Source organism: Carcharhinus amblyrhynchos, unplaced genomic scaffold (genome assembly GCF_965287045.1).
Source record: "Carcharhinus amblyrhynchos unplaced genomic scaffold, sCarAmb.v2.hapA scaffold_51, whole genome shotgun sequence".
Classification (NCBI taxonomy): Eukaryota; Metazoa; Chordata; class Chondrichthyes; order Carcharhiniformes; family Carcharhinidae; genus Carcharhinus; species Carcharhinus amblyrhynchos.
The window spans coordinates 702,566-718,492 of record NW_027649792.1 but is presented as its reverse complement, the minus strand read 5'-3'; the positions used below and the strand labels follow the sequence as shown (position 1 = coordinate 718,492).

The window sequence follows — 15,927 nt, the reverse complement described above, 5'->3', positions numbered from 1 at the left end:
AGCTGCCGACCTTACCTGGTCTGGCCTACATGTGACACCAGAGCCACATCAATGGTGTTGACTCTCAATGCCCTCAAATGGCAACTAGGGACATGCAATAAATGCTGGCCAGCCAGGGACACCCATGTCCTTCAAATGATGAAAGAAACAGATGTATGACTTTTGCGGACGTGGATGAGGGCTGCAAGGAGGATGGGCAACTTAACCATAGCACGGTGGTTCAGGGAGCCATTCAAGAGGGAGGAGGAAAGGGAAATGTTGTTGTAAATGGGGATAGTTCGAGAGGAGGAATAGACACTTTCCTCTGTGGCCAGTATGGAGAGTCCCCAAGGCTGTGTTGCCTGACTGGCGCCCCGGTTCAGGACATCTTCTCTGTTGTTGCTGGGAAAAATGGAGCTGGAGGGGATAGATTCAGTTGTTGTGGTGCACGTTTCTGAATCCTTAACAGATTAAATCTGAAATTGGAGTCACAATTATCGGACTTGGATGGATTGCGTGGATTTCCAGGCATTCCTCTTTACTTGTTCCTCTTTGTCCTGTGTCTGCACCACTGTACCGTGGGCAGTTTGCTCGTCAACCTGACAGCCCTCGTTCTTGTCCACACTGGGAGCAAGAACCTCAAACCTGTTGTGCAGTTTGAGAGGTCGAGGCCTTTGGGTACCCCCCTCCTTCCTCCCCACACACCCGTCCTTCCTCTCACCCTTCCTCCCCACTTCCCCCTCCTTCCCCTCACCCTTCCTCCCCACTTCCCCCTCCTTCCCCTCACCCTTCCTCCCCACTCCCCCTCCTTCCTCTCACCCTTCCTCACCACTCGCCCCTCCTTCCTCTCCACTCCCCCCTCCTTCCTCTCACTCTTCTTCCCGAGTCCCCCCTCCTTCCTCTCACCCTTCCTCCCCACTCCCCCCTCCTCCCTCCCCACTCCCCCCCTTCCTCCCCACTTCCCCCCCCTTCCTCTCTCCCTTCCTCCCCTCAGCAGCACCCTCTTGTTCCTGACCCTCAGAGTTAGCCAGTCTAGGGGGTGTGAGTCTCTCTTCTACCCCATTATCCAGGTTACACTCCCTCTCCCTGATGAGCCTCAGTGTCTGAAGCTCAGAGTTCAGCTCGTCCACTTTGAGCTGGAGCTCTTCAAGCAACCAGCACTCACTGCAGACATGGTCACTGGGAAAGACCTTGGGGTCCACCAGCTCCCACATCATACAGAAACAGCACATCACATGTCCCTCCATCACAGTCTCCCAGTGATTTCTAAACACAGTTAAGAATTTAGACTTACCTTGCCCGTTTCTCCCAAGTCCTGTGATCCAAAGACCTGACAGCTCACTCTGCTGCCCGCTCCCGACGCTGCCCGCTGTCTACAGCAATCCTCCTTTTATACTTTGCACGGTAAAAAAAAATCCCTTCCCACAAAGCCCCGAGGCCCACGTCCTGTCTAACTTTTAAAGCAGAATTACAGTTAAAAAGCCTGCAAAAATCTTTACAAAGGTAATCGCTTACCTTTACTCTGTGCAACCTTCACTCTGCTCGCTCCAATGAATGAGTGGACTACTGATGTTTCCTCTGAGGTTGTGCCCTCGGGCCTGAGTCTCTCCTACTATTGGAAACATCTTCCCCACATCCACTCTATCCAGGCCTTTTGTTATTCTGAAAGTTTCATTGATATCTCCCTCCTCATCCTTTCAAACTCCATCAAGTACAGACCCAAAGTTCTCAGACACTCCTCGTGCGTCAAGTTTTTTATTCACCAGACCATTCTTGTGAACCTCCTCTGGACCCTCTCCAAGGCCAGCACATCCTTCCTTAGATATGGGGCCAAAAAGGACCAAGAAAGAAAATTACAGCATAGGAACAGGCCCTTCGGCCCTCCAACCTTGCACCTACCGTGCTACCCGACTTCACTAAAACCCCCCCCGAACCAAAAGTGCTGACAATATTCAGAATGTGGTCTGAACAAAGATTTACAAAACCTCAGCAGTACACCCCTGCTGTTGTATTCTATCTCTCTCGAAATGAAGCCGAGCAGAGGGACTCTGTTATATCGAATGAATATTGAAAGAGTTATGGTTTGACGCTCCATTGTTTCCAAATTTCCCTGACCATCAACACCCCATCTAGGCTGTAAATATTCTACTTTGGGTATAAAAAGTGTTGGATTGAACGGGGTGAAGTGAAGCTGTTTGTTTAGTGACTGTAATTGATGTGAGTCTCCATGGATCCGATTAGTCTGCCTGGACGATTTCCCTCTTCTATTAATAAGGGATTCTGTTCAATGTGTTGTCTCATTGAGACAGCGGGAGTGACAACTCCAAACTAACAGAGATCAGCGGCTGTGAAGAGAGAGGGAGGGAGAGGAGAGATCAGAATCTGGGAGCAGTGGATTGGAATCTCCCAGCGATGCATCTGAATCTGGGAACAATCAATTGGAATGTTACAACAATGGATCAGAATCTGGGGACAATCAATTGGAATGTTACAGCAATGGATCAGAATCTGGGAACAATCAATTGGAATGTTACAACAATGGATCAGAATCTGGGAACAATGGATTTTGATGTTCCAACCAAGGGCAGGAGTTTATCATACTGGATTTCTTGGTTTACTGAAGATGGCTCATGGATAACATTATTTGGTCGGATTCGATATCTACTGCACGTGATTCAATGCTTTTACTATCCCCTCCTGGCTATTGTTGGTGTTCCGGGTAAGTCCCTGGCTGGAATTTTACCGGCCTGACCGCCAGAGAATTGGAGCAGGCGAGGGGCAGAGCATGGGAGGGTCTGTTAAACACGGGAGGGATTTTGCAGCTTCGGGGAGAGTGAGGCTGTAAAGTCCCCTCCCCTGTGTCCAGTTTCTCTTGCTAGAAAGGCTGTTTAACTGTGTTGATTTCCCTGTCATTTACTGTACTCGGTTTGCTGCTCTTGTTTCTGTTGAATCTCTGTGTCCAGTTATTATTTCTTTCAGCCACTGACAATTGTCTCAGGGCCCATGGGCTGGGATGTCTTCTGTGTGCTGGGACTTTTCATAGATATGTGACATCAAACACTATTCCTTCATGAGTAAAAGCTTGAGACAGGAACCATTTTACCCTCGACATATAACATATAGCAGTTCACTGCTTATCACCCACCCAGTCAGCAGGCTGCAGTATCCATTTTTATTGTTTACAGCAAGATCTCACTTGCGTATCTGAATTGTGTATTTGCAACCCCATAGGTTTGGTACATGGTTGGGAACACAGCTGCAAGTCATAGAAATCATAGAAACCCTACAGTACCCAAAGAAGCCATTCGGCCCATCAAGTCTGCACCGACCACAATCCCACCCAGGCCCTACCCCCGTATCCCTCCATATTTTACCCACTAATCCTCTAACCTATGGTTCTACGGTCAATTTAGCATGGCCAATCAACCTAACCCGCACACCTTTGGACTGTGGGAGGAAACCCACGCAGACACTAGGAGAATGTGCAAAGTCCTCACAGACAACAACCTGAGCCGGGAATCGAGTACAGGACCCTGGAGCTGTGAGGCAGCAATGCTAACCACTGTGCTACCGTGCCGCCCCAATCTGTCTGTCTAAATGAAGATTTTTATGGGGATCGGGCCGGGTGGGATTGTGGTCGGTGCCTGTGAAAGTTCTGCTCATACCTCACGCATTCATGTCTAGACCACCAATGTGCAATACAAACAGCAAGGGACCCAGCATTGATCCATGTGTAATCCCACTGGACGCAGGCTTGCAGTCACAAAAGCAACATTCAACCATCACCCTCTGCCTCCTGCCACTCAGCTGATTTTGAATGTAATTTACCAAATTGCCCTCGATCCAATCGGCTATTACTTTCTGGTTCAGTCTCCCATGAGGGAATTCTTCTCTGAAGTCCATTTAGACTACATTGACTGCACTTCCCTTATCTACTTATGCAATCACCTCCTAAATATATTCAAGCAAATTGTAGAGATGATCTCTACTTGACAAAGCCATGCTGACTATTATTCATCAACCCTTACCTCTCAAAGTGGAGATTAATTCTATCCCTCAGATTGATTTCCAATCATCATGATTTCCAATCATGGACACAGTGATGATGGCGTCTTGGGCGTGATCTTGGATGTCTCCAGGACACCTTGTAGGATGGCAGTAGAGCACAATGGTTAGCACAGCTGCCTCACAGCATCAGGGATCCCGGGATTCCATCATCACCAGTGATGATTTTTTGTTTACTTTGAAACCAGCTCCAATCTCACACATTGCCTGTTGGGATTTCTCCTGTTAGAAGAACGTATCGTGTTTCTCTGGAAAGCATTCACAGTGAGGAGGTCCAGTTTCTCGCAGCTCCCCAGAGTCACATTGACCCTTGTAAATTTATCTCGATCACAGCAATCCTGTGCACGTCATCAATCTGCGTAAGTTCATTGGTAAGGCCAGGGCACATCGTGCTGATGTTCCAGCTTGAGATGTGAAAGACTGATTTGGTTTGGTTTGATTTGAATTGATTTGTCTTATTGTTGTCATATATATTAGTGTACGGTGAAAAGGATTGTTTGTTGAGTGTTCTACAGACAGGGGATAGAGAATAAGAGAGTGCAGAATGTAATGCAGTTATAGCTAGGGTGGAGGAAAAGATCAACTTAATGCCATATAGGTCCATTCAAACGCCTGCTGGCAGCAAGAAGAAGCTGTTGTTGAGTCATCAGCATGGTGGCACCATGGTTAGCACTCCTGTTTCATGTCTCCAAGGACATGAGTTCAATTCCTAGTTTGGATCAATGTCTGTGTGGAATTCTCTGTGTGAGTTTCGTCCGGATGCTCTTATTCCCACCCATAGTCCAACATTTGGTTGATTGGCCATGCTAAATTACGAATTAGCGTCCCGTGATACTTACGTTTGGGGGATTAGCAGGGTACACATGTGGGACTTCGGGGATAGGGTCTGGCTAGGATTGTCGATGGATCAATGGCCCCCTTCTGCACTGTAGTTTTTCTATGAGTTGGTTGGCATGCTTTTTTTAATCTCTAATGGAACTAGTGGGATGAGTATATATCCATGGTGCATTATTCCCTAATTATGCTGGCTGTTTTTGTGAGGCAGCGAGAAGCTTAGACGGAGTTGATGAGTGGGAGGTTGATTTGAGTGATAGACTGGTCTGCATTCTCCAAGTTTGAAGTTTGTTGCAGTCTGGGACAGAGCATGAGCCACACCAAGCTACAATATTATCTATGATGCATCTGTAAAAGTGGGTGAGAGCCGTAGCTGACCTGCCAAATGTCCTTAGACCTCTGAGAAGATAGAGGCATTCGTGGGCTTTCTTAACTGCAGTGTCATCATGGAAGGACACAAAAAGTTACTGGTGATCTGAACCCTAAAACCTGAAGCTCTAGACCATTTCAACTTCAACCCATTGATGTACATAGGGGCATGTACTCCATGGTACCTCCTGAAGTTGATTTGCTTCGTTGACATTGAGGAAAAGATGATTGTGGTCACAACAGTTCACCAGATTCTCCAACTCTTCCCTGTTCTCAATCTCATCATTGTTTGGGATCTGACCCACTATGTTGGGGTCATCAGAAAACTTGTAAATTGAGTCATCGGCGTATAAGGAATACAGTAAGGGGCTGCGGACACAGTCTTGCCGGGCACCGCTGTTGAGGATGATTGTGGAAGAGGTGTTGTTGCCTCTCCATATTTATTGCTGCTTGTGGGTTAGAAGTTCAACTGCAGAGGGAGAAGCCGAGTCCCAGGCCACAGATTTGGATGTGAGTTCAGTAGGAATAATGGTGTTGAAGGTTGAGCTGTAGTCGATAAACATGAGTCTGTGTTACAGGGTTGACTGTCGGGCCAGGGAGATGGTGTGTGTGGACCTGTTGAGGAGGTAGATGAACTGTAGTGGATCAAGGCAATCTGGGAGGCTGGAATTGATTCGTGCCATGACTAACCTTTTGATTTCTTTCATATTATTGAATGCCATTCTCACTGGATGATTGTCATTCTGGCAGGCTGCTTGGTTTTTCTTTGGTAATGGCCTTTGTTGAGTTTTTCTTACCAGGTGCACAGATTGTCAACCTTCCTGCCAAGAGAGGACTCACTGACCTTCACTGGTCCAGTAGACCACAGTGGGGCAGCAGCAAACCCACTGGGAATTATGGACTATTCACTGAACACTGAAGTTTTCTCAAACACTTGAAAGCAAACCCTGGCACTTGTGTCCTGTGCCAACCGGGTGTGAAATTACCATTTCTTCCTGTGTTGTACTAATTTGGCAACAATGCTGTGGTCTCCTCTCCAGGGTACAGCCCAGGGTAAATATAATAGAGATTCTGTGCTGTCAAAGCATCGGGATCTCCCCCTGTCAACTGTTAGTATGAGTCAGAGGCAAGGGTGAACCAGCACTGTTTGGTACCAGTTCTGCTGCAGGGGTTGTCAGTAAGCTGTCTGAGAGATGACAGATTCCCACCTACAGGGATTTCTGTCAGGGTTTACTCCCTCAGCCTTCTTACCCTCCAAATCCCCCACAAGGTAGAAGGGCTATTTACATGTAGCTGAGTGAGGATCAGTGTTGTGAAGTCCTCTGAAAACTCCCTCCCAAATGTATACCATTGTGTTGTCGCCATGGTGCAGCATGGCGACACTGTGGTTAGCAACGCTGACTCACAGCGTCTGGGACCTGGGTTCAATTCCTCATTTGGGTCATTTATTGTGCGGAGTTTGGAGCTTCTCCCCATGTCTGTGTGGGTTTCTTCTGGATGCTCCTCTTTCCCCCGACACTCCAAAAGACGAGCTGGATTTTTTTAAAAAAGTTATTTTGTATGTGTGGACATTGTTTTTATTTTCACCTATCCTCAGTCTAAATTGTCAAATCTTCCCCTGAATGATGTCTAATTTTAATCTTAATCTTCCTTCCTAACAGTGAACATAATCACAATTGTGACACTGACAAACAGAAACTGTGGTCTGTCCAAATGTGTTACTAGTTACCTGGTGGCCATGTCGGTGGGGGATCTGCTGGTCGTTATCCTTGACCTTACATTGAGACACATTCCCATTGTTTATTGGGAACAGTTTTATTTCCTGCTGTTGGTTCCTGTGTGTAATATCCACGCTGTCCTGCTTTACGCAGCCACTGACTGTTCTGTCTGGTTCACCGTCACTTTCACCTTTGATCGATTTGTGGCCATTTGCTGTCCCAAGCTGAAAAGTAAATATTGCAGCGAGAAATCGGCGGCTGTGGTTCTGGGAACAGTGACGGCGCTGAGCTGTTTAAAGAACATTTTCTGGTATTTTATGTTTTTAAATGGATATCATCTGATGAACGATCCCTGGTTTTGTGCTGTCGCATGGGATGTTATGAAATCTGTGATCTGGAGTACAATCGAGTTCCTCCACTTCATTTTAACCCCGTGTGTCCCATTCGTCCTGATTCTGCTGCTCAATGCTTTCACTGTCAGACACATTTTAGTGAGCAGCAGAGCCCGCAGGAGACTCCGGTGTCACAACAGTGGGGAGAATCCCAGAGACCCAGAGATGGAGAGTCGAAGGAAATCCATCATTTTACTGTTTGTTATCTCAGCCAATTTCATGCTGTTATGGTCAATGTTAATGGTTTATTCAATATGGAGTCGGATGGAGTATTTGGGATATAAGTCGGTAGTGTTAGATTATTTTGTTCTGGAATTGGGTTTCATGCTGCAACTCTTGAGTTGCTGTACAAACACGGCCATTTATGCTGTGACACAGACTCATTTCAGACAGCAGCTAATAATTCTGCTCAAACATCCCTTTACTGCAATTATTCATCTCATTACAGCCTCAGAAGTAACTGCAACCACAAGATCCCTGACTCTTCCTGTTGGACATTCAAACTCTAAACAACAAACAGCCTCACAAAGAGAGAAAGAGTAACAGATAGAGAGAGAGAGAGCGAGAGGGCAGTGAAAGCAACAGTGAGAGTGATAGAGAGACAAAGATAGGTAGAGGGACGAAAGGGCACAAAGACATGAAGAGAGACAGCATTTGAAATAGTTTTCAACAGGGAGAGGGAAACAAACAGACAGACACAGAGAGACAAACAGAGATGAAGGACAGAGAGAGTGAGGGGTTTTCTCAGACCGAAAGAAACAGGGATAGAGGGGGAAATGGCAGGGCTGATGGACAGGGAATGAGAAAGGGAGACAGGACACACACGGGAAGATGTAATAAGGAAGGAAAAGGGCAACGAAGAGGGAACGGGAGACAGAAAGGAGGGCAGAGATAAATAGTCAGAGAAGAGTGAAACAGAGAGAACGGGAACAAATGGAAAAGAATGAGACCTATCACATACAATGGACACAACAAGAGCAAATGGCAGTGAAAGGCATAGAGAGAGAGAGAGAGATAAGAAAAGTGGGACAGAGACAGAGAGGGAGGGACATGGAGACAGAGCGGGGCAAGGAGAGTGAGATTAAAAGGGAGCAGGAGAGACAAAAGAAGAGGGTATAGAGGGAGAGAAAGAGGGAGATGCAGAGAGACAATAAGAGACACAGAACAACATACAGAGAGAGACAGAGACAGAGAGACACAGAGAGATGCACAGGAAGACAGAAAGCGACAGAGAGATTTATTTAGTGACTTTAATGATAACCATCAGTTGGACCTATTGGAATATGAATTCCCTGATTGAGCCAGTTAATGCTATCCAATCAGGGAGGTCTGCAGACTAATGGTGTATCGAGGTTACTGGAACTCAGGGTCTGTATACTCAGGATGTGGGTATGATAGAACATAGAACATAGAACACTACAGCACAAACAGGCCCTTCAGCCCACGAGTTGCGCCGCTCACATCAATACCTACCAATCCATAGACCTATCTATAACCCCCAATCCCATTAAATTCCATATACTCATCCAGGAGTCTTTTAAAAGACCCCAGCGAGTTCGCCTCCACCACCACTGATGGCAGCCGATTCCATTCACTCACCACCCTCTGAGTGAAAAACTTACCCCTAACATCACTTCTGTACTTGCCTCGCCGCACCTTAAATCTGTGTTCTCTCGTAGCGACCATTTCAACCCGGGGAAATAGCCTCTGAGAATCCACCCTATCTATTCCTCTCAACATTTTATAAACCTCTATCAGGTCGCCTCTCAACCTTCGTCTCTCCAGGGAGAAGAGTCCCAGCTCCCTCAGCCTATCTTCATAAGGCATGCCTCCCAGTCCAGGCAACATCCTTATAAATCTCCTTTGTACCCTTTCAATAGCTTCTACGTCCTTCCCATAGTGATGCAGCCAGAACTGCGCACAGTACTCCAAGTGAGGCCTGACAAGGGTCTTATAAAGATGGATTGATAGTTTTATCACAAGACTATTAATACAGAAACTCAGCTAATGTTTTGGGCACACGGGTTCCAATCTCATCACGGCAGATGGTGGGATTAAAATAATTATATTTGGAGTTCAGAAAACATAAGAACATAAGAAATAGGAGCAGGAGTAGGCCATCTAGCCCTTCGAGCCTGCCCCGCCATTCAATAAGATCATGGCTGATCTGTCGTGGCTCAGTTCCACATTCCCGCCCTCTCCCCATAACCCTTAATCCCCTCGCTTATCAGAAACCCATCAACCCACGTCTTAAAAATATTTAGCGAGGCAGCCTCCACCACCTCAACGGGCAGAGAATTCCAGAGATTCACCACCCTTTGAGTGAAGAAGTTCCTCCTCAACTCCGTTCTAAACCGCACCCCCCTTTATCTTGAGGCTGTGCCCCCTAATCCTACTGTCCTTTCTGAGCGGGAAGAGTCCCTCCACTTCTATCCTATCCATCCCATTCATCATCTTATATGTTTCAATGAGATCTCCCCTCATTCTTCTAAACTCTAATGAGTACAGGCCTAGTTTATTCAGCCTCTCCTCATAGTTCAACCCCCTCAACTCCAGTCTGAGCCTAGTAAACCTCCTCTGCACTCCCTCCAAGGCCAAAATATCCTTACGTAAGTACGGCGCACATGCCCCTCCCTTATTCACTGTAGTAGCATTGAAAATTTCCACACGAACTTACCTGGTCCTTTTTCTCCCAAGCCCTTTTGATCCAAAGCCCTAATAGCTCACTCTGCTTCCCACTCACTCCGCTGTCCGCTCCGACGTTGCCCGCTGTCTACACCAGGTGTCCTTTTAAACCTGGCGCTGTTTTAAAGCCTGCTCCCCCTCAACTCCCTGAAATCCATGCCCTTAGAATTCTTAAAGCGGTAAATACAAAAAGCCCGCAAAAATGCTTTTAAATGATTTAAACAGTTCAACAAGGTAAGTTCTTGCTACAAAAGTGCTTTAAACGTATTTAAACAGGTTTTATCTGGTTCAACAATGTCCCAGGGAAGGAAATCTGTCGCCCTTACATGATCAGGACACTTAATTGCCCTCTCAGCAAGGGAAACTGGGGATGAGCCCTTGGCAGTTACTCAGACCAAGATGGGAAGGGGTGCAATGGCTTCAAACAGGTTCAGGCACAAATATAAACTTCCGAGCTGGGCCTGTTAAATCTGCCCACAGAGTGCAAGCTACAAAGAGTGAAACTCTGAGAGTTGGGGTAAGTGTGGGAGTTTAGGGAAGTGACTGGCGATGTATTGCTCTGTCTTGTGTCGCTTACTGCCTTCCCATCAGGTCCAGTGTGAGCAGGTGTCAGCCAGACATTAAATGTTCAGAAAATGTTGTGGGACCAATGGAAGCAGCTGATTGGTGAGTCAGTCCTCGGAAGGAACACTGAGGGAATTTTCTGAGCAGCTCCTTGCTGATGTCAGAGCATCAGGAAAGATCCCGATATTTTTAATGCTCTGGGAACCTGGGCTCGAATCCCAACATGGCAGCTGGTGGAATTCGAACTCAATAAAAAATATCTGGAATTAAAAATCTGCTGATGACCAGAAAATTATTGTTGATTGTTGAGAAAACTCTACTGGTTCACTCATATCATTTAGGGAAGGAAATCTGCCGTCCTTGCCTGGTCTGGCCTACATGTGACTCCACAGTCACAGCAATGTGTTTAACTCCCAACCGCTCTCCAACATCAACTCGGGATGGGCAATAAATGCTGGCTATCCTGAGAACTCTGTTTCCCAAAAATGAATGAAAGATATGCCCTTTTCCCATCCTTACAGATTCAAGCAGATTTAGATTTTTGCTGGTGGGATACTTTCTGTGACGTTTATTGAGAACATAGCTCAAAGTAGAAAATTACAACAAGATTAAAAACATATAAAAAGTAGATAAAATACAGAGGCAGGTCTAGGTAATGTGTTGTACTTGCATGATGTGGGAGCTCGCGGTCCCATTTGTGTTTGCTTGTGTACACATCTGGAGGAAATGTTGGTTGCTCGAGGAAGACCAATTCAGATTTGATGAGGTGGAGTCTGAGCTTTGAATGCTGTGGCACACTAGGGAGCGGAGAGTTAGCGAGACACTGTGTTTCAGGAGGTACTCACATCCCAAAGAATAACTACATCACATTTGGTGAGTGATCAGGGACAGGAGAGTGTGACTCCAAGCAAGTCTTGGTGACGAACCCAGGAGGTAGTGTTGAAGGAGCCTCAGCCCTTGGGCTTGTCTCAGTGTAGATGATGAACGAATGGTATTGTCACTCGACTATTAATCCAGAAAACTGTTTGGTTCACTAATGTCCTTTTAAGGAATGAGACCTGCCGACCTTATCTGGTCTGGCCTACATGTGACACCAGTGCCACATCAATGGTGTTGACTCTCAATGCCCCCAAAGGGCAACGAGGGACATGCAACAAATGCTGGCCAGCCAGGGACACCCATGTCATTCAAATGATGAAAGAAACAGATGTGTGACCTTTGCGGATGTGGATGAGGGCTGCAAGGAGGATGAGCAACTTCACCATAGCACTGTGGTTCAGGGAGCCATTCAAGAGGGAGGAGGAAAGGGAAATGTTGTTATAAATGGGGATAGTTCGACAGGAGGAATAGACACTTTCCTCTGTGGCCAGCATGGAGAGTCCCCAAGGCTGTGTTGCCTGACTGGTGCCCCGGTTCAGGACATCTTCTCTGGGTTGCTGGGAAAAATGGAGCTGGAGGGGATAGATTCAGTTGTTGTGGTGCACGTTTCTGAATCCTTAACAGATTAAATCTGAAATTGGAGTCACAATTATAGGACTTGGATGGATTCTGTGGATTTCCAGAGTTAAGGATGGTAACTACATCCCGGGATAGAGTGGAACAGCCCGGAGAGACCCTCCAACATTTGGAATTGAATGATTGGAAGGTCACAGACAGGTGAAAGACAACACTGAGCCGTGGGATTTTGAGAATTGTGTTTTAGATGTCAGTAACTTTGGTGTGTAACACAGCCTCTAATATTACAAATTAATCAATGTAATCAGCATTATCCGTTCTTTGAAAGTCAGGAACTCAATCTCAGTAATAAATATATTCCACAACCTCAATCAAAGTTGCCACGTGTTTGCTGATTTGAAGAAACTCAAAGATGAGCGATTTTGCAAAGTCAGTGTCCCAGAGGGGATACCACAGGGTTTTTGTGAAAGCCTTTGGGAATGTATCACCATGCAGATAAAGCAGAGAGTACCTGCAGAGTGAAGGAGCACATTACTTCACGCTGAAAATGTATCTGGAATTTCAAATGGTGAAGAAAATATACCACCTGGAGCTATTGGGATTCATGGGAAGTGTAGTTGTCAAAATCTATGTGTCAGCTGCTCTACGCTGTTACTCAGTGACTGATCTACATGTCACGATTTTGCAGACATACGTTCAGTAATATGATATACTGTTCCCTGTGAACATAACATCAGTATTGGTGAAGTTGCTAGAGCCTGTTTTCAAGGACATCATAACTCAGCACTTGGAAGGCAGTGGTAAAGTCAGACAAAGTCAGCATGGATATACAGAGGTGAAATCTTGTTTGAAGAATCTATTGGAATTCTTGGAGGATGTGACTAGTAGAGTTCGGTGAGGAGAACCAGTGCTTTATCTAGACATTCAGGAGTCTTTCAACAAGGTCTGATGTAACAGACTGCGATGGTGAGTATGAGTTGCAGATAATGCCTTGATTTGGATAGAGAGCTGGCTAACAGAGAGGAAACAACGTGTTGGTAGAAATGAGTCTTTGTCTGACTGGTAGACAGTGTGGTACTGCAGGGATCTGTGCTAGAACCCAAACTGTTCACATTATATATGAATGTTTTGGCATAGGGCATTAAATGTATTGTGTCCAAATTCGCAGATGATGCAAAGTCAGGTGGGAGGGTAAGCTGTGAGAACCATGCAGGCATGTTTCAAATTAACAGGCTGTGTGTGTGGGCAGATGCATGGCAGTTGCCGTGTAATGTGGATAAATGTGAGGTTTTCCACTTTGTTAGCAATAATAAGAAGACAGTTCATTATCTGAATGAACTTAAATTGAGAGGGGCGAACAATCAGTGAGAACTTGGTATCTATCTGCATCGTCATTGAAAGTAAGTGCGCAGGTATAACAGGCAGTAAACAAGGCAAATGATATCTCGGCTTTCATTGCAAGCGGATTTGAGTACATGAATAAATATGTTTTACTCCAGTTGGGCAGGACATTTGTGAGGCCACACCTGGAATATTCTTTGTAGTTTTGGTGTCATTTGAGGAGGAATATATATCTGCTGTAGAGGCTGCACAGTGATTGTTTACCATTCTTATTCCTGGGATGGTGGATCTGTGATGAGAAGAGAGACTAAGCCACTTAGAATTCTATTCATTGGAAATTAGAAGGGTGAGATGGAACCTCATTGAAACTTAGAAAATTCTAATATGTTTAGACAGGGCAGATTCAGAAAGAACGTTCATGATGGTGACGGAGTTGAGCACTAGTGCCATAGTTTGAAAATAAAGGGTCAATATTTTAGAAATGAGGTGAGGTGTAATTTGTTCACTCAGATAATCTATGGACTTCATTACCACAGAAAATAATTGAGGCTGAAACCTTTGGAGATTTCAGGAAGAATTTATACATAGCAGTTGGGGCTGAAGTGATCAAGGGATATGGAGGAAGTGGGGGGCGGAATCATGATGTTAAAGTTTATGATCAGCCATGATCATAATGAATGCCTAGTTTCCTACATATCACCACTTTGTGTAGTGTTCTCACCACCCTGAATAGTGCAGCCACACACAGATCAGCCTGGTTCACTGTCAGTTTCTCCTTTAACCAGTGTATAGCCATCTGTTCCCAGCAGCTGAAAAACATATATTGCACTGGGAAAACTGAGGTGGCCATTCTGGGAACAACCAGCATCCTACTCTGTTTTAAAAACATCTCCTTGTAACTTTGCCCTGGAAACTGAAGAGATAATTATCAATTTACAGTGGTTCTGTCCTTTTAAACCAAGGTATTACACAGACCGGAATGGGTGGGATTTGACTGGCTTGATACGATTTTTCCGCTTTTGTTCCAATTTGTTTAAACCATTCTGTTGATTAATGCCCTGACTGTTCGACATATTTTAATGATGAATGGGGTCCAGAAGGGACAGAGTGGTCAGAATAAGGGGGTGGAGGGGTGAATCGCAGTAGCCCAGAGATGGAGAGCAGAAAGAAATCTGTGATTTTACTCCTGTCATAATATGACAGCTTCATTCCCCTATGATCACTGTATGTTATAGATTTCTTATACTATAACATAACAGGAATTGTTCACAATTCCTGAATATTCCTGAATATACATTTTCACAAGTTGGATACATGGTTCAGAATTTGAGTTATTGCACACACGTTTTTATTTATGGAGTGACTCAGTCCAAGTTCAGGAAGCAGGTCAAGGGAGTGGTGAATTACCCTTTTGCAACAACACTTCAATTCCTGAACGAGTAAAGCAACTTCCATCAACCCGCTTCTATTCTCTGCCAAGCAGCCTCCCTCAATCCTATTATTTAGTACCCGACTGACGACAGGGCTGGTCATTTATTGAGCTGCCCCCAGTTGCTCATTACCAGCACAGACAAATTGCAGTCTGACTGACTGATTAAAGTTTTAACCAATTTTGAAGTTAAACCACTGACTGACTGGTTTAAGTTTAAGTTCATTTCAGTAGCATCACAAATAGGCTTATATTAACACTACAATGAAATTACTGTGAAAACCCCCTAGTCGCCACACTCTGATAGCCTGTTCGGGTTTACTGAGGGATAATTTAGCATGACCAATGCCCCAAACCAGCATGTCTTCCAGACAATGGTACGAGTCTATCAGTGTCCTCCACCTATTTTAAGCCACAACCTAATTAAAGGGCAGAGCAAGTTAGAGGGGGGGAATGATCTCTTTGTTTATAGAATGTTTTCTTTTAAGTCTGCTCTGTAACTTTGACAGACGTTCAACTTCAGGACTTCAGCTGAGCTCTGCGTCAGTCAAGCGAATAAAGTGATGATCTACTGCTTTGTCACTGGGGACTCTGCAGAGGAGAGGATCACACATATGTCAGCATGGTGACACAATGGCTCGCGCTGCTATCTCATAGCACCAGAGACCTGGGATAAATTGGGTCAGCTTGGGTCACTGTCTGTGTGGATTTTGCACATTCTCCTTGTGTTTGCATGGGTTTCTTTCGGGTGTTCCAGTTTCCTCCCAATGTGAGAGATGGGTTGAATGGGCTCAATCAATTGTCCATTGGTCAGAGTGGTTAGCAGGGTAAATATATATGGATTGACAGGAATTTGGCCTGGGTGGGAAACTTGTGGGTGCAGACCCAATGGCCGAATGGCCTCCTTCTGCATTCAAGGGATTCTATGAAATGGAAAATGATGTACATTCACTTGTTGGTCTGGCCGAGCCTGGGCTCCAAGACTGGCAGCATGATCAAGCAGGAGCTGGATAATATTTTGAAGTGTGGCACAGGGCAGCCCCTGAAAGGGGACATTGAAAGTAAACAAATCAAGCTTATTTACCATTGCCACAGC

General features: G+C 45.5%; 1 protein-coding gene across 1 annotated transcript; it reads left to right on the top strand.

The window, feature by feature from the left end:
* Positions 1 to 2,517: 2,517 nt before the first annotated feature.
* Positions 2,518 to 15,460, top strand: LOC145337494 (putative G-protein coupled receptor 139). Its single transcript, XM_080182284.1, has 3 exons — positions 2,518 to 2,698; positions 6,909 to 7,813; positions 15,341 to 15,460. The coding sequence occupies exons 1-3, from the start codon at positions 2,518 to 2,520 to the stop codon at positions 15,458 to 15,460; spliced, it is 1,206 nt and encodes a 401-aa protein (XP_080038410.1).
* Positions 15,461 to 15,927: the final 467 nt, after the last annotated feature.